At 39.0% G+C, this 26,840-nt stretch overlaps 1 protein-coding gene across 7 annotated transcripts in view; it reads left to right on the top strand.

Moving 5' to 3' along the window:
- PLCB4 (phospholipase C beta 4) overlaps nt 1-26,840 on the top strand; it is a 188,133-nt gene that overhangs the window by 158,269 nt on the left and 3,024 nt on the right. For 5 of the 7 annotated variants that reach the window (XM_027653842.1, XM_027653844.1, XM_027653841.1 and 2 more), the window contains 9 exons: nt 1,558-1,607; nt 1,728-1,793; nt 7,075-7,190; nt 11,568-11,643; nt 16,958-17,133; nt 21,227-21,328; nt 22,519-22,576; nt 22,999-23,085; nt 25,163-25,199. In XM_027653842.1, the coding sequence (XP_027509643.1) occupies nt 1,558-1,607; nt 1,728-1,793; nt 7,075-7,190; nt 11,568-11,643; nt 16,958-17,133; nt 21,227-21,328; nt 22,519-22,576; nt 22,999-23,085; nt 25,163-25,199 (768 nt within the window). The remainder of the gene's footprint in view (nt 1-1,557; nt 1,608-1,727; nt 1,794-7,074; nt 7,191-11,567; nt 11,644-16,957; nt 17,134-21,226; nt 21,329-22,518; nt 22,577-22,998; nt 23,086-25,162; nt 25,200-26,840) is intronic. The other 2 variants (XM_027653845.1, XM_027653846.1) reach the window with 1 other exon arrangement.

Raw genomic sequence — 26,840 nt, forward strand, 5'->3', positions numbered from 1 at the left:
ATAAATCTGTGTTTTAAAGTAAAATCCTGAAGAAGTTTGTTTAGAACACACCAGCCTGATGGAGCCCTGGTCTGAAGCTGAAACGTGCTCCTGTCTGCACTTTTTACCCATATTCTTGCGTGGTAAAGTAGAGCTGTTCATTTTATATCCCTTGTAATGATATTGCTTATCTCTGTCATCTATTAAGATCTGAATAATTCTATACCTGTTATAGTACACAGCTCACCTTGCTATTAGAAATTACTTATCCAGCAGGGCAGGGTATCTGGGCAAGGCTTTCAAATGCACAAGAATTTTGAGGGGTTTTTGTTCTCTGACTTTCAGTAAGGGTTAAGTGATTTGTGGTTTTGAAAACTTCAGCCTCTATCTGTGCCTAAATCTTTTCCAGTCTCATTTACTAGACTAATGTTGATACAATATACTTGAGCAGAATCCTATGTTTCTAAGAAAAGAAAAAAACCCCACGTATTTCCTGAGGAAATTGCCTCCCTCCTCCCTGCTTTTTTTTTTTTTCCTTTTACAGCATCTAAATATTTTCCAGTTAAATTCACCTTAAAAGCCAGAAAGTCCTTTTCAAGACAGAGGAAATCTTATAGTCCACAGACACTATTAAAAGCAGTTAACTAAATATGTTTGCAGTGTATTTATGTACGTGCAAATATTTTTGTATGAAACCTCAGGAAAAAAACCCTAAAAATTACAACTCTTATGGCATTGTATTGACATTTTTATTAATAATTACATGTAGGATGTGCTTAGCAGTTTTTAAAAATCATAGTATGTCACAAAACATTCATTAAAGCATAAACATGAGATGAGATTGGGTTTTGTTTGCATTGCAGTTAAAGTGATCAAAACATATTTTCATTCATCTAAGTAGTACAGTTAGTCTTGTGTGATTGATTTGCCTGTTGTATTGAATTTTCATTAGAATTTCCACTTCTTTTGCGTTTCTCCTCCATTTTTAACTCTCCTTTAGCCTTGGAGAGTGCTATTGCTCCTTTTCTCATAGCCTGGTGTTAACCAAAACGCAGATTTTACCTTCACTCACATACAGGCCGCAGGTAAATTTGCACTCCTGTGTTTTAAATTTAGAAATACAGCCTCAGTTATCCTTTATGTAGTCACATAGAACCTCACCCAGGAAGCCTCCCCACTGAAAGGTGGTGGTGCCAGAGCAATCTGCAGATACGGACCAAAACTCTAAAGGTTGCGTGGTTCAGTTTTAATGTTTATAAATGGTTTGCTGTGTTTGCTGAAAAGGGGCTTTTTTGTATTCTTAGGTTGCTGTGTTTTGACACTCCAGGCCAGAACTGTAAGAGATTAAAATACACTCATTGATTCATTTCTTTTTTCACAATTGATTGAGCAGTGCATCGGAAAAGGAAATGAACTGTAGCTTTTCTCATTAACCTGCAACTATTTTTTTATGTGGTGAAAAACATTAATTAATTGCTAACTTAAATGTAGGTTTCTGTGGCAAAACTCAAACTTTAAAAGTATGAGACGTACTAGTGCGTATGAAGTTTTAGATAAACTGTATCAATGCCTCCCTAGGTATAGACCTCATTCCTCAAGTGAAGATAGAAGATTTGAAACAAATGAAGGTAAGGATGGACACAAGCTTTTCAAGATGTGTTCCTAATTTTTGTCCCGAGTAGCCACGATTTTATCTGGTTAAAGTCAATATGACCAGAGGAAAATTGATCCAATTTCTCTTTTTGTAGGCTTATATAAAGCATTTAAAGAAACAGCAGAAAGAGCTGAATGCCTTAAAGAAGAAACATGCAAAGGTATGGTCATTAAGAGTTCTCTGAGCCACAAACTCTAATTGAAAACACTTGCAGTGCTCACTAGCACAGGCAGCTCCTAATTAAAATGTAGGGAAAGACTAAGGAACAGTAGTTGGACCACCAAGAAAGGCATATGTGTCTTAAATGTACTGCAATATGCTCCAGTGAGCACATTTTCCCTTCAGCAACCCTTTGTGTGTCTCCCTGAGATTCAGTACACCTTTGTTTGACCCATATAAGCACCCAAGGCTCACCTTTTTCAGGTAATGATTTTATCAGCTCCCTCTTGCGTGGCATATTGACAGGCAGCTCAGAAGGAACAGGCAGTAATGATGAGAGGCGGTGCTGCATCGAAGACAGGTGCTGGAGAAACTGCAAAATGGCCAAAGAGAACTGGAATGTGGAGCTGAAAAATGAAATGCCCCGGTCCTCTTTCTTTGTATCTGTGTTAACCACTTCTTTTGCTTGGTACTGTTGGCAATGATGTGCCAATTACATACAGCTCTGTCAAAAATGTACTTTATATTAGAAAATCACAGCCAGTTTTCTCCTGCCCTTTATCATTAGAAAACATTACTCTTGTTACAGAAGGAGGCATAAAAAGTGAAGAAAATAGTGGAAGTTCTGAATTTTGGCAGTACATGCAAATCCATTTTGGGCTTTTGGGGTAGATTGCTCTCCTTGATTGCAGATTTCGTTGCAAATCTGACAGAGTAGTTGCCTGGGCATTTTTAATACCAGTCTTTGTGTTTATTTTAATGATTGTTTGGGAGTACAATGTAGTATGGAGAAATTGCTTTTAGTAATTGGCACATTTGTGGGGCTCCTAGTATTAAAAGCTGTGTAAGAAAATGAAATAGTTACATTTCAGAATCCTTACTGACTCTACAGAGGTGAAATGAGTGGCTTTGTGTTGTGTGCAAAGCCCATGCTCAAGAAGAAGTGTCTGTCACCCACACTTCTTGACATAAACAGTTTCTAGACCTTCATAGGGTTAATTTTGGGGGGAGCTTCTTATTTTTAAGCACTAGTTTGTCCTTTCCTTGTCCAACCTCCATCAGTTTGCTGTAGAAATGGTGCTGTGGTTATGTAGGAAACAGACGTACTCAGTGGTGTGTCTCTGATACACGTGACCCACAGTAGTGGAAGGATATTTTAGCCAAGACTGCACTTGCTAATATTAAAAAAAAAAAAAAAGAAGATCCATCTGTTCAGGCTTGCACTTGCTTCCTCTAATCTGAGGAAAAAATTGCCAGCCACAATCTGAAACTGCTGTACACTCAGAAGGGCTTTCAGCATTAGCTCAAGCACAGCTATTTGATGTCTGAGCCAGCCTGTGTCCTGCTGGTCTTAAGTACACACTGCAAGTCTGTCCTAACAAGAAAGTGCCTGCCTAGAGCATGCCCTGCTAAAAGGGCATCTTCTGGAATGTAGAGAGTCTGAGCAGGAAAGTGCAACCAAGTTAGCTGAGAGATGATCTTAGTGGTGTACTCACCACTGTTCTTAATGCATTTCATCAGCTGGGATGGAGCAGGAGAGCTGTGCAGTTAGTTATCCATGATCTGCTGGAGGAACCCTGTGTACTAAGTAGACTGAACTTAAAAGTTCCAGAAATAGGCAGGCTCTCATTTAACCATAAACATTCCAGAGATCTGGCGGAATAAGTAAACAGATGGTTTACTGCTCGGTGTAGAGAAGCAGTAGCAGCTCCTCTGAAATCCTGGCTGGTGGAGGTTGGTTGCTTGTATGAAAACACATAATTTGTTTTGTCAGGGTATAGAACTGATACAGATACCACATTTCCAGATTAATACAAATTTACCTGGTGCCAGGGCTTTTCAGAGCACAGCACACTCTGTCAGTGTATTTCTTTGATGCTATCTTTCATTTATTTACCTCTGCTGAGTGTTTCAGCCGTTTTGACTCCAGCAGCTACGATAACATTCTCCTAAAATCCCTCTGCATATTATCACTAATTGGTTTTTCATCATGGCATAGCTCCTTAGAGCTGTAATACCCAGTGTACACACACAGAGACACATTGCACACTATGGCTTCTCTTTATGATGGTTTTGCTATTAATTCATTTTTTTTAAAGAGGGATGTTTGGGCAGGTGGAGATACAGTCTGTTTGTTTTTTCACTTTTGTGTAGGAAAAATAAGACTTCTAGTCTAACTAGGGTAGAGATCATTAGACTGGCAGAAAGGTCACTGTTCTTAGTGACCAAACCTTCTGCTTAGTTTGTGCCCTGGCTATGAAGGAAGAAAGAGTTGAAGGGGACAGAGTGAGTATTCTCCAGGCTGGTTTAGTCTCTAAAAACTAAGTCTGCATATGCTGCTGTTGGGATTGCTGAAGAGCAGATGATTCTCTTGATCCAAACCTCAGCCCATTCTAAAACTATCAGCCTGTAGTATTCCTTGTGTTTGGCTTTTGAAAAACAGTGGCAAATTGATGCAATTTTCACCATAAAAAAACCTCCATGTGAGGAATAACTTCTCTTGAATCTTAGTTCTGGTAACCTGTGCTTTTGGTAATTTTAAAATAATATTGCATATTGAAAAAATGCTTTTCTTTAAATAATGCGTCCACAAACAAACCTCAGCTGCTTTTGAAGTATTTCCTACCTACATTCCCTGAAGTAATTGTAACCTCCCAATATGAATATTACTGTGCAGCTGCAGAACAGCTGATATGTCTGAATGATATCCATTGGTTTATATCTTTATTTTTTTATCAAGTTAGATCTTGAGCACTGTTTAGGTAAATGATCTGGAGTGGCATCACAAGCAGATATAAAGCTATAAAAGTGAGGAGATGGACATATAAAAGCATCTCAGTCACTGACTTCATCTGTTAGCAGCCTTCTTTTATGGGCCCCTACTGAATTTCAGTATTTTACAGGAATGTCACATAGTTTCTGTGCTTTTTTGAGCTAGACAGAAGAGGAAAGAGAGTGAGGGATTATTTTGATATATTCTCTAACAGACAGCAACCCAACAGACGATTGTGGTACACAGTTCCAGGAGTTTCAGACATGACAGGGATAGTCACAGGTGCCGCTTAAGGAATTTGATATGGCTCTAGATGGCAACAGAATTGTGTAATTACCACCCAAAAATATAAATCCCATCTCCTGCATCTTCATTCTAACACTGAATATATGCGCTGTTTGAGTTAAAGCCTAGTAAAAAAGAACATTAAAAAAAATCTCCATTTCAGAGTGCAAAAGCAACAGTACAAGAGTATGGGACTGTAAGTTCTGCAAAATGGATTGTTGATTTGGAAGTGATAGTTCCTTCTTTTTATTTCCTCATTCTTGTATTCTGTAATGACAATTCTCCAGATCTCAGTTTTCAGTTGTACACAGTACAACTTTACTCTTTTCCCATGGATACTCTTGCTGTGATTTGAGTCTTTTTATATCAGTTAAGTGGCTTCTCAGAACCCTGGCAGAACTGTGGCTTTGGTTTGTAATGACATGTGATTTGTGGATATATTTATGTAAAAGGTATGTGAATTCTAACTGCAAATTTAGCAGACTTGAGGAAATCATGAGACACCTCTCCCATTTTAAGTAGTGTTGCAGAGTTGAAGGTCCTGTAATTCAAGGGACCTCTGGCAGGGAGTTGGCTCCTCATGCTCTTTGTGCCTTGCCTGTGGAGGTTGTTAGCAGCCCATCTTCCTCTTCCAGCTCTGTTGATAGCATGCAGAAGCAAATCCACGTTCCATGAACTGGGTGGGGGGAAGGACCAGGGAAGAAACTGTGGGGATAGATCCATTTCACATACAGGAGCTGTGTCTGGGCAGTACACAGCAGTAGAGGGGATCTGCAGAAGATTACAGGGGGTTTGTGATGAAGAGAGGAGGCTTAAACGATGGTTGTCCTGAGGGAAAAGCAGGAATTCCAGATTATGGAGGAGTGTCACACGAGTGGGCAGATGTCTCATGCTTTACAATGTTTGTGCTTAGTCTTTCAGAGCAAGCATTGTGTAGTTCTGCTCATTTAGGGGAGAGTGGGTGGTTGGAGAGATGTTCTCAGTCGCTTCACCTGTGTCTGGCTGGTGCTGTCAAGTTTATGTCATTCTTATGTTTTTTCCTGCCTGGTTAGTCACTGTAAATACTCCCTGGTGAAGCTGGAATGTTTTAATATTGACAGAGTCTTATTTGTTTCCCTTTAAATCCTCTGTAGAACAGAAAATTCAGTTCCCTACTCTAAATACAAAATTGGGAAGATGTTTGTGTTCCCCAGGGAAGTGCCTGGCAGACGTTGGAGTGCAGGGGTACAGCCCAGGACTAGATTTTTAAGAGCATGGTAACATTTGCTTTAATGTTTAGGTAAAAGTGAGTGTAAAAGTATTTAATTAGTGTTTTTAGAGGAAGAAGCAGTCATAAGGCAAAGGTGTATAGAAAATAATAACAAAGAGCAGTAGAATAGCAAGCATAGAATAGATGCAAAATGAGCTATAGAACACAATTAAGTCCTGGAAGAGGCCACATTAATTAATGCAGTTTTATTTGTCCTGATTAGATAAAATGTGGAGCAATTGGATATTAATAAAATAACATAAATTAATGAACAGTTATTCCTATTGTAGTGTAAATTCAGTATTTAGTGCTTTCTGTGCTAGTTAAATATTTGCATCATTATGAGCAGCTGGTCTGATAAAGGAGAATATGAAGTCAAGTTCAATAATGAATTCAAGTGCAAATGTAAGCACTAAGTGAAGTGTTTTGTTTCTGGTACAGTCTTGTAGTGGAAAGGAACTGTCTATATACACACCCAAGTATTTAATATACTTTAGTGAGTCATCGTTTTATCATAGGAAAAGTTTTTTCCTCCCCTTCCATAACTAACTAGCTATTTGAAATGCAGTGGCCAAAGGGCTGTCACTTTATTCAGTACAAGATACGTAGAGGAAGAGGGGAGTGGGTTGAAATTTGTTCTCCTCTGTGTTCAGAAACTTTGATCTGAGTTTGTAAATCGGATTTTTTACACTGCATTTAAATGGATATTTATTCAAAAATATTGATTTTTCCCGTCATTATTTTGTTTTAGGGTATACCATATTTTTAAGGTTCACTGCAGGTCGTGATTTTTCAAACAAAGAAGAGATGTCGTGGTGCTTATGGTGAAATATCTGGGATATTTAATGTCAGATGGCTAAACCAGGTTAAATTCCATTGTCAGAGTTATCTGTTGGTACACTGATATTTTTTGCACTGCAATAAAATGAAAAATTAAAAATCCAGCAACCTAATTGTTTTCCTACTGTTTTCCAGGAGCACAGCGCTATGCAGAAGTTGCACTGCACCCAAATTGACAAAATAGTGGCCCAATATGATAAAGAAAAGGTATCATACGAGAAAATGTTGGAGAAGGCAATCAAGAAGAAGGGGTAAGATATTATTTTAAATATTTTATTTATTTTTTTTTTTTAGAATTAAAGTAGATGTTATGCTTTTCTGGTCTGGAATAAATAATTTGTTAAAAGATCATTGAAATGAATGGATTGCAGCTTGAAGCAACATCCTCCCATCAGACTGAGAATGAGCTGCTCGAAGGCTTTAGCAACAGGCCATAAATGCTGTGCTCTCTTTGCCTTTCTCTAATCTTCTGCTGTTGGAGTTTTAACAGCAAAAGTGAAGGAGCTGCCCCGAAGTTTTCTCTCTGTGATTTGATCTGGTCTCACCGCACTCCCCAGGGAGTTTGTGTTCAGTGAGGTCTTCAATAGCCCTAATGACCAAAGATTTGGTTTTCTGGGGGGAAAGCTGGCTTCTAAGTCCTGAATGGTTTAGAATAATAGAGTTTTGCTGCACTGTTGAGTCAAAATATCTTTTTTTTTTTTTTTTAAGAATCCTTCATTTCCTCAGCTAGGATAGATCAGTACTACTCCTTTGACTTGAGTGAAAATGTTTTGATTTGCAGTAGCTGATGGCCTGGGATATTATCTGTGTGAATCTCCTGCTTGTCCCAGAAAAGTTCCTGGAAGATGCTGGGGGACTTTAATAAAATATCTAGTTCTAATTTGGAATTCAGTGGCAGGACCTGCTGCTGCCTTGCTGCTGTGGTGTAATCTGGCAGCAGTTTCTCCTCTCCACCTTTTACCCTGTGACTGGCATTTCATGGAGACAGCAGGAATTACTTTAGTTCTATATCCACCTATCCTAATAGTTAGTCTTAATTTCTTATTGTTGTCATCTGGCAACGAACTCACTCACTGAGCACTGAACAGAGATGCCTGTTTGGCACTGGATCCTTCCACCAATGCTTTTTATATAAATTATTTGGAATGGTGATGTTTTTTTGAGTGTGCGTGTTGTAAACTTGCAACGGAACAGAAATAGAATTGTCAGAAGTAAACATGGTAAGGAGAATTCTCCTCACTAAATTATTGAAAGCTCACAAACTCTTTAAAAAGGTCATGTACTTTTTTTGTCCAAGAGAGGAGAACTGTAAGCACCCAAACATTTTTAATTCAAGTAGTTTCTTCTGGAAAATTACTAATTCTCCAAAGAGAGAGGGGACAGCTACAGGACGGATTAATTTAATGTGGCTTTAATTCAGCTTCATTCAGAGTAACACAGCAAAAGGTTATTGATTACTTGGATTTATAATTACAGTCAGGTTATTTACCACAGTGGCAGTGAACTAATCCATAGACATTACACCATAATTATCTTGGGGGAAGAAAGGCTTCTCTGTGCTCTGGTACTAAAGGATCTCAGTGTTCCTGTTGGACTGAGAAGCAGCCGAGTGGCTCTGCCTGTCTTGACAAAACAGCAAAGGAAGGTGTATCAGAAAGTTAATGATAGTAGTGGCTGTCTCTGTGCAATAAATAGTAAATAGGAAGCTCTGGATGACAATGCTTCCCAGAGTAACCCCAAATGGGACAAGTACCAACGTAGCTGATAATTTGATTCCCAGTTTGAGATCACTTCATTGGCTACTTGCAGCAGCTTTTCTTAATGTCATAACACTTCTTCCATGGAAACCAAAGCCTTTATGATAGTTTTAAATTGTCAGGTTGTTAAAGAAAAAAAGAAAAAAGTTGGAAATGACCACCCCAGAAGCAGATCCACTACAAAGGCAAATACTGTTCCTTACCATGACTCCATACTTTCCGTGGGCTCCAGAGCTCTCAGTCATCTGATGGCTCTTTCAGTTTTACAAGAATAACCGTTGGTATCTAATTAACAGCCAAATCAAAACCAGTATAGCACAGACCTTCTGTGAAAACACTTTTTAATTCTGCATCCAAATATTTTGACTTCCTTCAAGGTCTTTGCATATGAAGCCCTGGAAGCCCATTCAGCAAGGTGCTTTTGCACATCCCAGCTGTGCAGTGTACTAAAGGACATGCTTAAAAGTGAACACATTGGTTGGGACTTAAAAATTTTATTGAACTTAAATGACCTGATGAATCCAGAGTCCTGGGTTCAGTGAGTACAGGACCTGCTCCATTTCCTTGGCTGTCATTTTGGAACCTTTGCAAGAAATAAAAGTTGTAAAAGAGCATGTAAAACATGTTTTCAAGGCTTTAATTCTGAAAGTGACAGTTATTTCCTGACAAAAAGGCTTTTGATAGGTGTATAGAGGACTTTCTGTTCTGATCTTGTGCAGTTTTTTTGTGATCTGTTTCTGCCACACCGTGTGACAAATGTCAACTGCATATTGTTCAGCAAAGTAGAATTTTTAATCACATGCTAATTCTCCAACAGATGGACAGGATTTTGCTCCCTGTGCTATTTCTGTCATACACTTCAAATGCTTAAAAATATCAGAGAGGCTTATGGGCATAGGTATGTTTGTGTTCCCACTCTGAAATGGAGTGAGGGCACATAAAGATCCTCCTGATTTACTCAGACTGTCCAGAAATTAAACTGTCTGTGTGTGTGTGAGCAGGGATATGTGACCCTGGGCTGCGCTGTCACTGGGTCTTTGTTCCCAGCTATGACTTGATGGTTTAACTGTGGACTCTTCCACTGCAGCTGAAGGCAATTCCCTTATGTCCAGTGTCCAAACTGGCTGGAAGTTGCCTTGAGATATCCTGAAAGCTGTGTTTCCAGAGAAGGGATCAGCTGGTGGTTTTGATGTCTGGGATTCTGAAAGTCCAGTGATTGAACTAATTAGACTGATTGGGGATAAAATATGTTTGATTTACCTAAGAACCAATCTCTTTCACAGTATATGACAAATCATATATTCCTTACAGCCAGACTGATCTCAGCTACCCACATGGATAATCAAATTCCTTCCCGCTGTTGTTTTTGAGGTGGAGGTAACAGTGGTCAGAACCTCTGCTTATGACTTTAGGTTACTTCTAAAGTGTCAAAAGTGCATTATAAATCTCTACAAAATTTCCCTTGCTATGGCTAGAAAATAAATGACTAATCCTTCTTGTGGCCCTGGGGAACACAGGACACACCACACTACTGTTTTCAGTAAGGGCTGACCTGGTACTGCTTGATGATAAAATTTTCAGCCATTTTCCCTAAGTTTAGCAGTACTTTAATAAAAAAGTAGGATTTAAAGTTGTTAAGAGTTTCGTAAATCTCCTTTCTTGGAGCAAACATATTAAGGTTTCTGCAGTCAAGCAGTGACTGTTCTTATTAGGGCCAGCTGCTGGTGATAAATGAACGTGGCTCCATCCCCTCAGTGGAGTTGCACCACTTTGCATCAGTGGATAATCTGACACAGAAATATTACAGTGATGTTAAAGTAGACCTCTCTCAATATATTGTATTATTCCAGACAAAATAACAGAGACTTACACTGTGTGAATTTGTATTCTGTTGTAAAAACCCTTCACTGGAAAAAGATTGTTAATGATGGAGCTTGTCAGCCTTCAAAACCGTATTGACTCTGGTGAGGCAGTAATTGAAATTCCTGTTGTAGCTGCAGTGGAATAGTTTTTCGTCCCACCTAGTGCACCCTGAGTAATTGGGCTTAGTGGAGGCAGTTCTGTGGGTGAGAGGTAGAAGCCATCCATCTCCTAACTCACAGGCACATCAGGGGAGCTTCAGGATGGCCTTCTCCAGGCTTTTTGCCAGCCTGTTCCTTGGAATCACACACTCCTCCTGCATTAAACAAGCTTTGAAACTGGTATTCAACCCCCTTAACACTTGACCCAAACACAAAGTCTTGTTGCAGGAGGGAGGGATGTCTTCAAGATTCACTGCTTTCCAAGTCATATAAGGTATCCAATGGCTTGGATTCATCCACATGGGTTGGTGTGTTCCAACGCTTTCTTTGCAACCCATTCACTTCTGTTTTCTCACAGAGGGACACCTACATTTTCAATAGGTGTTCAAATTTAGGGTTCCCAGATCACCCTGTGAGGTAATTAATCAAGTAACTTCTTTTTTCTCTTCCTCAAATGAAATAAAAGTAGCACAATTATTTTTAAAACAGAGAATAAAACCGTGGCAAGGCAGTGAATATGCCTGGAAGTTTTCAGGCAGAAACTGCTTTTTCTTGGCAAGGTATTTTAAGCCTGGAAAAGGAACCAAGTGTCATAAATGGAGATGCCTGACACATCCTCAGTGATAGAATAAATGCAGGGCCAATCCAGAATTAATCATGTGGTGTTTGAATTGAATGGTCATTAATCCAACAATATTTTGTAAGTTGTGAATACATTGCCAGAAGAAATAATTTGATTCCAATACACTGCAGCACTTCAACTTTGATTAACATTTTAATTAGTAAGAGCTGACTGAATGGGGAGATGTTTAACTTGTGGCACACATTTGCAATTTTCCTTTTTTTTTAGGGGAAGTAATTGTGTTGAATTGAAGAAAGAAACGGAAATTAAAATTCAGACACTAACATCAGATCACAAATCTAAGGTAAGCAAACAGCCAATTTTAACACATGCAACATCTGAAAGGGAGATTTTGAGACCCAACTGGTAGTTAATTTTCTTGGAAGCATATGAATGATTTTCAGCAATAATAACATGTTGAAAAGAATGGGAGTAATTGAGTGTCTAAAAGTGTTTCTTAAGAGAATTTTTAAAAGCAGCATCAGTTTCCTGCTGTTTTGAATTGAAGAAAGTGCCATATTCATTCCTTGTGAAGCAAAACTGGTCATTTGTGTTGGTTTTAGCTAAACAAAGAGAATTTGTGTTATATGAAATTTGGTTGCTAAATACTTTCCCAAAATATATACATAGAGAAGTGTCTTTTTCATTTTCCATCGTTGTCACTGTGGACATTTGCTGGTCTGTCTCTTAGGGGAGGAGGAGCCCAAGTTGCTCTTGAACCAAGTGCCTTCTTATTTTTAGTAATTTTTTTCCCCCCCTTGTGTAGTGGCTTTGTTTTCTTCAAGGTGCTGGAGAATGAAGGTGCTCTGGGACTCAACTTCCATTCATTTGGAAAAGCTGTTCTCAAGCTCATGGCTCGCACCAAGTTGCTTAGAGCTGCTTCCTCTGTACTCCTGTACCACTGCTGTGTTCTCTGGCTTCCTATTCCCTTTGGAAGTTTTATCCATGACTTGCTGACATGCTTTCAAGTTTCTGAAAGATATCCAGACTAGAGGGTGGCAGGGACACCAGAAGGCTCATCCATGTGCAAAAACATCTCCAGGGGGAAGAGCGTGCTGGAGACTGACCCCAGTAAAAGCTGAAACCTGTGAAAAGAATCAGACAAGTATAGAAAATACTAACAAACAGAGCCACATCTTTGAGGCTAGAATAAGTTAATGTTCATCTTGTCTTCTTTTAGCTTTATTCTTTGGTTTTATTATTCCATGTGGAGAAGATCTTGGTTTTCTAAACAAGGTTGCTTTCTTGTTGCTGCCCTCTCAGCTGAACACGGAGCAAGCCCCCAGGGATAAAACCTAATGTGCTCTCTTATCCTTCCATCTTCTTCCCCCATGAGAAGTCTAGAACTGTTGCCTTAAATAAAACCAAATTTGTTGGCAACCCAGAAAATACAAAATTCATTAATCTCTTAGTGAAATAAACTCTCTGAGGAGCACTAGCTCCTGATCATCCAGACATAAGCTCCAAAACTCACTTGAAGTTATATTATATAGAAAATCCTTTGCTGTGGCCCCTGCTTCTCACCTGTGTCATTCACAGTCTGGAGTTAAGAGGTGTCATTTGTACACAAGGGACATCCAAATGTTCATTAGTCTTCCAAATCCAACAAATGTGACTCATGTTCTCCCTTTCCACAAATATATGCAGTTTCTGAGCTGTTTTCCTTTTGAAATCCTGCTTTCAGACTGGTTCCCTTCAATTTAATCCATATCTGGAAAAAAAAAGATTGAATTTTGTCCACTCCCCTGTCAGGTTTTAGGATGACATTTTGAAAGGAGACTTAAATGTAAGACTCAGCTATAAGACTTGAAATGCCAAGCTTCTGTGTTTTGGATAATTCCCAAAGAACTCTTCTGTAAGTCATCTGCCTCTCTGGTTTTCTCTAGTGATTTTCAGTGTCTTGCTCACTGTGGTTCCATCAAAATTGTCCAGATTATTTACTGACTTTTTTTGTTTCAATTTCCTTGTGTGGGCCCTTGAATTATTCCTAGAGATCATTCAAAGGTTTGCAAGCAACAGGTTGGAAAACAGTGCCCAAGACCATAGGGAAATTAACTTTTATCTTAGATGAATGTAGGTGCAATTAAATTAGATTAAATTCTGAGATGCTGACTGCATTACTCTGATATACTGGGAGTTTGATTAATTAACAGTTGTTCAGCATTTCACAGCTTTTGGCCCACTAATTTTGATATCAGATTGGAACATGATTCAGCTTTAATTACAGCTCATGCCCTCCAGTGCAGCTCTGTACCAAAATATGCATGTATACCTTTAACACCAGAGACCTTTTCATCTAACAAAACTCCTCCTGTCATGAGGAAACATCCAGCCCAAGTTTGACATAAAATATTTAAATTAGATCTGAATGTCCCAACGTGTACTTCACACACGATTAACGTAGCAAATGCAAATTACTCCCCTGCATTAGAAAAGTGGGACCCAATATCAAGCAGGCAGAGGATGAAAAGGCAAAAAAGGAAAGATTACTTCAAAGATCATTCCTGCTTGAACTTAGTGACTAAACAAACATCTTGCATATATGCTGTGCAAAATAAAGTTCCTTATCAAGATTTTAATTAGTCTCTTGGGCCCAGTGAAGGAACAGATGAAAAGACAGGCTGGCAAACAGAGTCTGTAGAACAGGAAAGAGAGAAGTTAGCTAATGGTTATTTTTCCTATCCTTTAGGACAGGCAACACTGCTTTAATAGTGGAATGTAGTAGAACAAGAGCACATCCCAGTGAAAATGGAATAGTAGTTTTAACTATGATGCTAGTAAATTGGAGAAAAGCGGGGATGTACTCTGAGTTTGCTACATCTGAACTTTGAAGTGTAACACAGATCCACAGCGAAATTGGATTTCAGATGTTCTAATGGCCATGAGTTCTAAGTTCTTCTGAATCTGAGTCAAATTTAAAGTCTTCTAACTGGTGTTTGGCACATCCCTTACATCCTTCTCATCAGGTTATATCTTGCTGTACCTGAAATGAGACTCCTGGCTTGGTGGATATGTAATTTAAAGCAAAGCTTCTCTTTCTCTCACATCCCTGGAGAAAAACTCATAAACAAGTTTTGTTTCTTAGACTGCATGCTGATTCTGGAATTAGCAGCACATCACTGGCACATCTGTCCATTAACAGGGGCAGGGGTTTTGTGATTCTTAGTTCCTTCTCAGGTTAAATACTGAAGGTGCTGTAGTGCTTGCTGTAGTCTCCTTGCAGGGTTCCTCTCTGGGAGTTGGAATCCATGATCTTTATGGATCCTTCCAACTTGAGATATGATTCTTTGGTGTCAGTGTACCTGAGAGACAGAATTCCTGCCTTCACACTCCTCTGTAGTTTATAACAGTAACCATTTAAAAATAATTATCACATTACTCACTTGCAACAAGCCCTTGAGTCTTTGTTTCCCTGCATTTACTTGGGCTCTGTAAATACTCTTTACAGCTAAGTCACTAAAGACTTGCTTTCACCAGGGCTTCCACTGTTTATTCATCTATTTGTTTCACTATTTTATTAAGTCATGCTTCTTTTTTTTTTATGCAAAGTTTGTTTTGCATTTTCTCTACAGCATAAGGAGGCTTTAAGTAGAGGAACACACTTTTTTGTTTACTGGAATGCCTGCCTGTCATTTTAGGGTGATGTAAAACTGTGGCTGGAAATCAGAGCTCATATGTTAATATCCCCTGCACTTCCTAATATTTCAATTAGTCTGGAACACAGTCTTAAGTGACAGACTGTTTGGGAGAGTCACACAGCAGCAAGCAGTGGAGGAAAACACTTGGCCTGCTCCCTGAGTCATATAATGGTACTTGTCTTTTTTAAATATTAGCACTTTCAAACATTCTGATTTATACTTTCTGCTTTCTGAGTGTGTGGTCCCTCTTCTGCCGTGGTCCCAGTTAGACCCAGGACTTTGGATCCATCTACCTGTCCCTTTTCTCCTTCAAGTCATGGATGGAGCTGACTCCATCTGGAAACTTTGCATTGAAAATAAATAAGGAACAAGGTTTCCTAAGAACTTCAGCCATGACCTTTAGCTCTCCTAAGTCCACTCTAGGTCTCCCTTGGTCCTAACCGAAGTGCCTTGGGTGTGTGCCAGAGGAGAGCTGGAGTGTCTGCCCCTCAGCCTTTCAAAAACTCCATCTGAAAAATTAGTTTCACTTCCTTACCAAAATCCAAGCATTTATTTTTACTCATTTTAAAATGGAATCCTCCTGTTTTTCTGGCTCTGAAGGCAGTACTGCCTCTTGAACATCTTACTAAAAACACTACTCCCACTGACTGCTCCACATCCTTCATATCATTTCATAGTTGACAGGCTCTGGCTTAGTAGCACATTTACCCACGAGCACAAAAATAAGCATAGCTCATTTTTTTGGAGGTACACTCACTCTTGAAAAACCCTGATGATTTAGACCTGTATTAGTTGTACCAACTTCTGCCTCAAAATGCTTTTGTTGTTTTCTGACAGCTGCAGAACAACTCCAGGTTGTTCCCCATCAGCTGCTTCTGCCTCCAACCCTACCTGTTTTGATATGGGACCACTATTTAGCTGTAGTTAAATGCAAATCTGTTTTTTAGGTAGTGGTGACCCTGATCTGTTCCAAAATTATTTGCCTTTTTTTTTCATTAGGGGTCCAGATTTAATAGGCGACGTGAGCTTTGTGTAAGAGGGCCTTCAGAGGAGCTGACATACTGGCAATCAATCTCTCACTTTCTGAGCAATATTGAGGCAACCTTTTATATAAAAAATCAAATTTACTTTGGTAGAAGATGACCCAGATGTTATTAATTACTATAGTAGCAGCTGAAATGATTACCTGAAAATAGATTTATTGGGAAGCATATTTTATATACCATCTATGGAAAAGTAGGATAGCATGTCAAAATACCCAAGGATAATTATTAAAGGATAATAAAACATATCTTTCTATTAGCTGCTTTTCGAAATCATTGAGTGTGATATGTTATTATAATAACAACTCTGGTGATTTAAACTTCTTAATATTGTCTCTTGGGAACATTCCAAAACTTTAATCTCATTATTCTTGTGGGTCTTGGGAGATAAGGAAGAGAAGAAACCTTGTCAGATTCCCTGCTGACTTAATGAATATCAAACAAAGATATGTAGCCCATCTTCAGTTTCAGGTTGTATTAAACACAGGATTTCTCTGTAAACTGAGTGTGTGTGTAAAACTGTCTCCACAAAATGAAAGACTGTCTCACTAGGTTTTTCCATTTTTAAGTTCAGAACTTTTTAATATATATTTTTTTCTTGGCAATCAAAAATATGAAACCATTTTATTATGCACTCAGAGAAGGTTTTAAAATAAGGGTAGTACAGTCAAGAGCTTTTCTATTTAGGGCACTTCAGATAATAGTATCCTGATAGTAGGGATTACTTTACACCTGGTTTTATAGTCAGTGGTAGTGTCCTTGGTGGCTTTGCTACCCTGGGAGGCAACTTCATTAGTGTAACTTCATTTTTCACAATTGAGCTACATTCTTTACAACCTGTTTTATGGTTGTCTTTACATCAGCTTCAGCAGCAGGAAGAGTTGATCTCCCAGCCTATCTGAGCACCTCTAACAAAGCTGCTGTTGCTTCCCCCCAGGTCAAGGAGATCGTGGCTCAGCACACTAAAGAGTGGTCCGAGATGATCAACACGCACAGCGCCGAAGAGCAAGAGATCCGTGACCTGCACTTGAACCAACAGTGTGAACTACTGAAGAAACTGCTGATTAATGCTCATGAACAACAAACCCAGCAGCTGAAGTTTTCCCATGACAGGTGAGCAGGGCAGTGCTACCTGATGATGTGGTTTGTGTCTGCTTTGGGTTATGGTTTACTTTTAGTGTTGGCGGCTCTGTACTGCTGTCGGAGATACTGGGCTGAATGCATGGGAGAAGTAAAAGAAGTGATCAGACAAGGTTTAGGGAGGTGAAGGAATGTGCTTCTTAGCTGGTTTGGGTTATCTGAACTTCATTAAAGGCAGCAGGTGCAATGGTAGTTTGCATCGACTTTACCCTGAAACTTGAATTCAGAGGCTGGAAAATGAGAAATATCAAATATGGAAAAATCCTTTGGAGTTGCTGTCATTTATGGACTCCTGTTTATAGCACTGGTGATTATATGAAAGATCCATGAAAAGTGAGATCATAAAAACAAGGGGCTGCAGGATAAGCTACATTAGACTGATGTCTTACCTTCATACAATATCACTGGGAATACAGAAGATGCTGCATGACACTGCTGCTTTTGTAATTAACCATCCTGCCCATTTGAAATCAAATACAATTAAATACACATCGTATTCACGGTGCTAAAAATGGCAGTAAGTAGAAAATCACTTTTTTATGCTATGATCTATTATCCAAAGGAGCCTAAAAGCATAGGAACATACACACATATATACACATACATATATAGATTTGTATGTAAGTGGCTTCAACATCTTTCACATGAAAAGCAGGGGGGGAAAGGAATAAAGAAATCACATTTGAAGAAGGATTTTTTAAACTCCTGAGTGAAAAAACAGCTTATCTTTGCATCAGAGAGAACACAGGCTGGGACCTGCAAGCTTTCCATCCAACAGAGAATTGTCCCAGCAAAAAGCTGGTAGTGAGCTCATCTTTATGTTAATCTCTGTGTTAACCCATCTATTCAAGGGTCCTGCAAAACATTCCCAGTCAAATATGAAGTCCAAAAATTGTTAAATTATAATATAAATTCATAATTCAAAAGTTATTAGCCAGAGGAAGGTGCAGTCCTTGATGCTGTGTCTCCAAATCATACACAGCCCAGGAAATCATATCACCTTCTTGGGGGTTTTTTTGAGTCTTTTCTATCCTATTTGCTATTCACCACAATGCTTAAAAGATATTTTACTGATATATACCCTGTGAAAGTAAGGGGGTTTTGTTTTCTTTTCCATACATATTTCCATATTCTTTTATTTTTGCTAGAAGGTGTCATTCCAGGCAGCTATTACATATACACTAAGGCAAAGTTTAAATTTTTTAAAGCTTTTTTTCTCCTAATTTTAGTCTTAGGGTTTAGAATTTCTGTATCTCTATGTTGTTTAAGCAGCCCACTGTCATTTCTTGTACATGATTCTTATATTCTTAGCAATGGATCTTGTTTTCTTGTTAGAAATCATTTGTGTTCAGTCCATGTATTGCTCTATTTTCAGAGCTACTAAGAACTAGATCTGAAAATCTGCATCCTGATAAATTCTTCCTTCAATATTCTTCCTGCTTTATTCATTGCAATTTAGTGTGTTTGGGAATTTATGTGTTAAGTCCTAAATGTGCAGACTGGGGAATTTCCCGTTTAAAACAAATTTAAGACTGTGTCTGAATCTATGAATATTTCAGAAGACTTCACTCTAAATCATTGGTAGACTTTTTAATGCAATATATTGTGTGTAGGAAGACATATGCATTTGTCTGTAGAGGTGTATGTAACAGCCAAGAGGCAGCTCTGGTATCCATAGGAAAAAGAGGATCTCTGAGGGTGATGCGGGAGGTGGACCGTGCTCTCAGCATGATGTTCTCACTGCTTCCCTCTCTGTGAGCCGGGGTAATGAGGTGGACATCACAGCACAGGGCACAGGGCTGGGAGGAGGGATCAATAATCTAAAATGGTGTAGTTATCTGCTGTAGGGTAGGATACCTTCCTTCCAAGTGCAGTACAAAAAACAATTACAGTTTGTGCTTTGAGCTCGTTTGAAAACAAAGCAGAAGGCAGCAGGCACTACTAAAAACCTGAAGCTTATTGAACTCTGGGGATGCTGTGCCCCCCACCTCCTCAGACTATTACCTTTACTCACCTGGATGTGGTGATCCTGCAGCACTTCAGAAATTGGGGACATGGAGCTGTTATTCACAAGCATTATGTGCTCCGGATGAAATGACATGAGAGAGAGAGAAAAATTATGTGGTGGCACTTTTTTAATAGAAGAAGAGCTTTCTAGTTATTCAAACAATACTGATGGCATGTTAATGCATATCGAAATATGTACATATATATAAATACCAAGGATAGATTTACACCTAAAGTGTCTCTTTAAAAGTCATGTTTGTATAAATTTCAGAGTTGCAGTTGGTGTGACAGTGGGAAGTCAGCAGTTAAATCTTGCCACGCCACATTTTTCAGAATCCTTTTTTTTTTCCTTTACCATGCTGGCTTATCTACTTCTTCCAGTTACCTCTGGCTACAGGCATCACCACTGCCCATGATAGGGGGGGTGTTTTTCTGCTGAACTGGAGACTCAACTTGAAGCCCCAGTCCAGGAGGTTGAGCTGACACTGCAACTTTGGCCACTGCAACTTCTTATTTACTTTGAGAAGCACTATTTTAGAATCAAGCAGTGCTTGGTTCATCTACATCTACAAGTGCTTCTAGATTATTTTAAAAAGAAGATAAGATTTTTCATTTCCTCTGTTAGTAATATCTTTTATTTCTTGCAAGTGAAAACCCAACAGCCCCAGAAAAGACCCCATCAGCAGTGCAGCTCAGAGCTAGATTATACCTGCAGAATAAACAGTTGTGTTGGCTCTTTCAACCATCTCCATGACCAAAGCCTCATTTTGCAATCAGCAGTGATGCACAGTAGTCCTCTAATCCTCTTAACTTCTTTCACTCTAAAATTATATCTGATGCAAACAGACTAAATCAATTTGAACACCTACACTAACTTTTTTCATATCCTCAAGCACAGTAATAAAAATGAATTATTTCAGTACTCCTCTTAAGACAGTGTGCTTGAAAATGACTTCAAATTCTGTATAGAAAATAAAAGCTCTTATTTGGAATGAAATGTGCTCTCCACACAACATTTTTTAGAACCCAGTCTAATTTTTGCTGTCATACCACTGCTTTTAAACCTGTATCCTGGAAATGTTTCACTTTATGAACTTTTGGAGATTAAAAAAAAAAAGCACCAAACTTCTTTAATAAAAATTTTAAGCTGTCAAAAATATTAGTCAAAGCTTCCTCATGCTACTTAATGATTAATGTCTTTTAGAGATGAAAGGAAGCTAAAAAAGATTCAGTGACAATATTGCATTAAATTAAGCACTCTGTTCTGTGCCACACTTCTCCTTTTCATGCAAAATATTTAGAATTTTGGATTAATTAGTACAATAATTGTTTAGCTCTCTACTTAAGATCATGTCCAGAAAAAGAGACTGAGGTCCTGCCTGGGCTTGCACTGTGTCAAGATCTGGAACATGGAAAATTTTCCAGCTCCCAAGCCAAACCACACCACTCAGGACATTACCCTTGGAAGGGGATTGCCATCCTCCTGTTACAGCTCTCTCGTTCCACAGGAAAGGCTAAAAGGTTCACTGAGTCAGAAGGTGAAACCACACACAAATCTGACCATGGGCTAAACCACTCTTTTCAGGCCCAAAGGTCTCTTTTCAGTCCTAAAGTTAGAAGTCTTAAAAGTCTGTCAGCTTATACCACAACTAGCAAATATTATTATTGTTGATATTGCTGTTATGTTCTGAGTGCAGGATTTGTAAATTTTTTTACACAGTTCTAGAAGTCAAATTGCTTTTTTTAAGTGGCTGATAGTAACTCATACTAAGACAACTTATATACTAGGGAGAAGAGAGTATTTTATACCCTTTTACAGCATTCAAAGTGTAAAAATGCTTTAAAGTGGCCTTTCAGATTTTATTCTCTGGAACAAATGGAGGTTTCTGGATGCTTGCTCAAACTGTGTAAATTCTACCCAAAGGAAGGCAGTTTTCATGTGGTTTGTTCTTTCCTCTTCCTTAATTCCTCCAGGGCAAAATTAACCACAGTGTAGAGGAAACCAACCTCCACAACAATTGCATCTTGGGCATTAATGACTGTCTTTGGTTTCCCCCAGGGAAAGCAAGGAGATGCGTGCCAACCAGGCTAAAATATCTATGGAGAACAGCAAAGCCATAAGCCAAGACAAATCCATCAAAAATAAAGCTGAAAGAGAGAGGTAAGTATCAGATCTCCCTTCCTGAGGAGAGAATGCTGTCAAATGCTGACAGGGGAACTCATGGATTAATTCTTTTAAAACCACGCTTTTATGCATGGAAACAAGGTCTAATGATTATGCTGAATATATTTTTAGATGACTGCTTTAGAAAAAATAATGATTTTTCTCATATTTATCCTTTTAATAAATGTAATGCCTTGATCATCTGTGACTGACTAGAGCAGGTCTAATCACAATTACATTGAAACACATCTGTAAGGGGTTTAATGATTGTACTTCAAGTGCATTATCCTCTTTTGCTTTTTAAGTGAAATGAGGGCCTTACTGAAAAGGGAGTGAAAGCAGAGCCTACATGATGTTGTCTCATAAGCCTTCAGGGTTTCCCCTTCACTTTGGGCTTGCCATCTGGCTCAGTCTTTCCTCTTTTACATTCCCTCCTTGGCACTGGGCTATTTTGGTCAATCAGCTTGAACCTGTTCATGCTGAACTGAGTCCCTGGAGTGTTGCACACTCCCAGCTCATCAGGAGGATGAGTTGTCAGAGCCCGTGGTAACTGTGTGCTTTGTTAATGTCAGCCCTCACTAATGACTCCGAGATAAAGCTGTTCCCAGATCTGAAAGCAGGCGAAATGCAGTTCTGGTTTTCAGGCTTTGTCATTAGGCTGATTCACCTCTTTGAACTATTTTTGTCCTCTTTCATGACAGAAATCTTAGGAAGAGACACTTTGCATTTAGGTATTTTGTGTAAATATTAATTGTATACTTATCTTTTTGCTTAAGTAACAGCTTTAAGAATAACAGCATTGATAAGCTGTAATTTTGTGTATGATCATCAGATGATTTTTCCCACTGTTAAGAGATGCAGCACTTTTTATATACCAAAACAAATTGAAGGCAGAGTGCAGCAAGGGATGCACAAATGAATTAAACATTCTTTAAAGTTTTGTCTACCACTCTTGAGTGAGGGGAAAAGCAAACTTCATTCACAACAGCCAAGTTTTCAGTCATGCTGTTAATGTAAGTGTAAAGGTGTGTAGCCATAGGAGTGTACAGTTTGCCACTAGTCCCACATGGTACAGATAATCCAAACCCGAAATATACCTTAAGAGTTTGGGATTCTACTCTGTTGTAGCTTTTGGATTTATTTTTTTCCAATGAGTCTTCATGGACAACGTTTGCATTTTTTTTTAGGCGAGTCAGAGAACTGAACAGCAGCAACACAAAAAAGTTCCTGGAGGAGAGAAAAAGGGTAACTATAACCTTGACCAAGTCACTGGGCACTATTTCTGGACATTCTTTTTTACTTCTCTGTGTTGGGAATCCAGCTCTAGTAGATTTTGTCTTTGCTTTGTTCCACATAACCTGTAGTGTGAAAGACCTAACATCTATGTCAGATGAATCGATTTCAAATTAGCAGAATTACTATTTATTCTTGTGTTTGCTAATTCTATGTATTATATGCAATATGTGTAATAGATCTCTATTAATGTATTAATAGCTTTTCTTAAGCTTGGGTGATATAATAGGCCTCCTGTGATGTTTTGTGCCATCTAAATGGGGGACGACATATATGTGTATATGTATATATGTGTATATGTTTCAAGTAAGTTTTTATTTTACTTGTTAATAAGGTGTTACATTCCCCACCCAATTATTTTCTCTCAATTACAGCTGGCAATGAAGCAGTCAAAGGAAATGGATCAGTTGAAAAAAGTTCAACTTGAGCATCTGGAAGTCTTGGAGAAGCAGAATGAGCAGGTATCTTCTTTTAAAGGCTTAAAAGAAAAGCAAGGTAGTGAAAACAGTAACCAGAGTCAGGCTGAGTAAGAGTGCTCCTAAATGTAAGTCTTTACCAAAATGGGGACAATGACCTTGTTCACGGTCACTCACCTGCTCGGGGAGTCCAAGTGAAGAGGTGAGGTGAGGTAAATATTGATACAGAACCAGATTTGTTTCAGATAAGCACGTGGTGAACTGCTCAGCCACAGTCTGTCCTTGCAGCTGTTCAGCCACATTGATACTCGTTAGTGAGACGTGACAGTCGTACAAGACCCGACGTATCCATTGTAGTTACTCTCAAAAAAAGTACCTCAAGCAAATCGGTTTCCTTCGTTTTGGAACTTAACGTTTCTAGTGCTGACTGGAAAATTCGAGGTGAAGCATGCACAGAGCATCTCTGAACTCACTGAGACAGAGAGTTTGGACTGAATTCTAGAGATGTATAGTAGCATGGGGAGTTTTATCTGTACTAGTACACCCTTTCCTAATTAAAATACCATATCATTTTCTGCTAGTTTATAAGCCCCCCCCTTTTTTTTTTAATTAAAAAACTACTTGGCAAGGAAAGGAAAATTCTAGTCTTATTTCTGGTGGAAGCAGCACTATGTTCTGAGCAGTTCCCTTGCTGAAAGGTTGAGCCAGAAGAGCTGTAATAAGTGCATGGACTTGCAGTACTGCACTTACAAATGTAAACTGCAAGGGGAATATACTCAGCAGTTCAGTGAGGTGAGAGAGAAGGGGAACATTTAATACCCATTACTTTCAAGGGTTATGTACTTACTACTTTGTTAATTAAATGTTCAGAAGTTGAACTCTCTGGAAAACATAACATGAATTAAAGCCATCTTGCAGGGGAAGAGTGCATGCAAATCAAGTATTTCCACTGCCAGGAGAGAGTCCTACAGCCCCAAAAGCTGCAGCCTGGGTAACTTCTAGGGGGTCACAGCATGTAGGATCTCAGGTGGCTACTGCTAGCAAGCCCCAGCCACCAGGGCTCTGTCTTCTGATCACCCCACCTCCCTTCAGAACGACAACCACACGTTCTGGTCCCTCACAGGAACATTCTGTAGAGGCCATCTGAAACATCCAGCATGAATGGATCTGTCAGTCAGTCTGCTCCTGGGCCATATCAAAAGGCAGGACCCAGGGGAGCCAGGGCCTGGGGGAGGACATTGGGATACAGCAGATCTGTAGTGTCACTGTAGAGAACGTGACAGTTGATAAAAAAAATGGTGGGCTTGATCCAGATGTGGGTGTAATCAGTTGTTTCTTTCCATTGGCTTCAGAGAGCTTTGGATACATTTTTTAAAAGCATAAGGACAAGAGAGAATGATTCTAGCTGTGCCTTTAACCATGTGATAACCACATTGTGTATAAGGGAGGAAGGCAGGTGGGAATACGTGTGAGTCATTAAAGGGTTCACCTCTTTGAGCAATTAGATACTTCTCTCACCTGGGGTTACAGCTTCTGCTGCTGAGTGATGGTCCAGCCTACGTGGGCTTCCTCATACGCCATTTCGGGGCAGGGATGGAGTCAGCTTAAGTCATCAGTGATTAAATGGAGTAAACTCATCCACAGGCTGGTTATCACTTCTGTGTGGGCATGTGGTGGCCTCTGCCACAGGGGGAGTCCTCAACAGGGGGAATGCCTTAACTCACTCTGATTTGATCCATCAGAGCATATATTTTTGCACGTGCTGTTTTGACTGTTTTCTTTTAGCCCCCATCAGTGCAAAACCCCAGCTGGTTCTGGTTTCATTGTGATACACATTGATGTGTGATCCAGATAAAGGTGGTATTTGTTTAATGATCATTTCAAAGCTTTTTTTTTCCCCAATCAAAACAAGGCAAGAAAATTTTCATAGAAATATACAATGTAGAAAAATAGAATTATGGGTGGAAACAGCCTTCAATATAAACTGTTGTGAATTTAAATTTGTTTTGTTTTGTGTATGTTTTTCTTGCATTAATTTTTCAATCTCACTTCAGTTTTCATTCATTTAATTTGCTTCTTGTTGTATTACTCAATTTTGACATTATTATTTTTGTACAAACAGCTTTTGAAATCCTGTCATGCAGTCTCTCAAACACAAGGTAGGATGGACGTATAATAAGCAAACTATTATTTCAGTGTGCTTTCCTTCTAAATTAAATCATTATTATTGGAGCCCTCCTTGTAAATGCAACCATTGGGAAGTGCCATTGACATAGTGGACACAATGTTAATCTTGTTTGCACACAGATATTTGAGCCTGCCACAATATTAACAGTATTTTGTGCTTTAGCATCTCAAATTCAGATGCATATGAACAGGGATGTGCAGAGGAAATATTCAGAGATTAACTTGTACGTTAGCTGCTGTTACTGAAAGACCTGCTTAGAGTTCTGAACTGCGTGAGAGTGTCTGTTGATCTGAGAAAACTATTTTAGTGTTAACATACGTATGATTACCTGCTAATGCTGATAGTCAGACAAAGGGTACCCACATATATTAACATGGTAATAAAAATAAGTAATTCCACGCTACGAATAGCAAATATAGAATAGATGGCTAGAAATAGCTTCCTAGTGCTTAAGGAAGAGGCTTCCAGCACTTTAAAATACACTTCAAATTCCAACATGTTACAAGGTATGGCAATTCCACTTGTGATGTGGCTGTGCTGCTGTGGCTCCCTAAGTAATCCTTACTCACAAGAAATCTCTGTTAACCCCTGTCTTACCAAGGGAAAGAGCTGCACTGGGCTTGAACATCCCATGGTTACAGTACTACCTCATCTGAATTACTCTCTTGAATTGTTAACATCTTGCACCACTGACAGCACCCACCTCAGCAACATCTATTTATAGACACATAATGATGAAAAAAAGCATTCATTAGTCTAGGAAAAAATTATTTTTATTCTTATTTTACTGTATATGGTTCCTAGCCTGCTGAGGTCTCACTAGAGAGCATCTTGAAAGCAGAGTCCACTGGCTGTCCCTCACTTCCTGGGCTCACTGTGGGTTCAGTGCTGCCTTCCAGAAGGCTCATCTTCCAGTCTTGTGCTCGAGTGTTCGGGTCAGAATGCACTGTCTGAACCAGGCTCAGACTGGCAAAACCAGGCACCCTGGTCCTGTGCTATATGCTAATGTGTTCTTTGAAGCCAGGTTCTCTCTACAGCAATTCTGTACACAATACATTGGCAGAATATTTATAGGACACTGTGTGCCAGTAGTTTAGTCACAAGCCTAAAACGTGAAATGTGTGAGTCACTAAGAAACAACGACAAGGTTTTGTTTCATCTGGAGTTTCATTTCACACACAGGCAAAATCCAGCCAACATTTCAGAAGAGGTTGTCCATATTGATTTATTTGTTATGTTTCCATATTTTCATGTTAAAATTATTTCTTCATTACTTTCAAACTTTTAAGTCATTTAAATGGAGAGTGTTGATTAATTTTTAATCATATTTATGACAGTTGCTTTGCTGTTATCATAATTACTTTTTTCCCTAAGATGATGATGATGATGATGATGATTAAGAAAGGACAGGGCTAGATTTTTCAAGAAGGCAGGTATGTCACATCTGCATAAATCCACATTTACCTTGCAAAAGGAATAGTGGTGCATCTCATTACTTTAGACCTGCATCTGCCCATTTTCACACATGTAAATATGTGTTTGCACATACAGAATAGGTGACTCCTTAAGTAGGAGCCTGTGTAGCAAAGTTCCCTGTGTAAGCAACATTTAC

The sequence above is a fragment of the Corapipo altera genome, unplaced genomic scaffold (genome assembly GCF_003945725.1).
Source record: "Corapipo altera isolate COAL_440 unplaced genomic scaffold, ASM394572v1 70, whole genome shotgun sequence".
Classification (NCBI taxonomy): Eukaryota; Metazoa; Chordata; class Aves; order Passeriformes; family Pipridae; genus Corapipo; species Corapipo altera.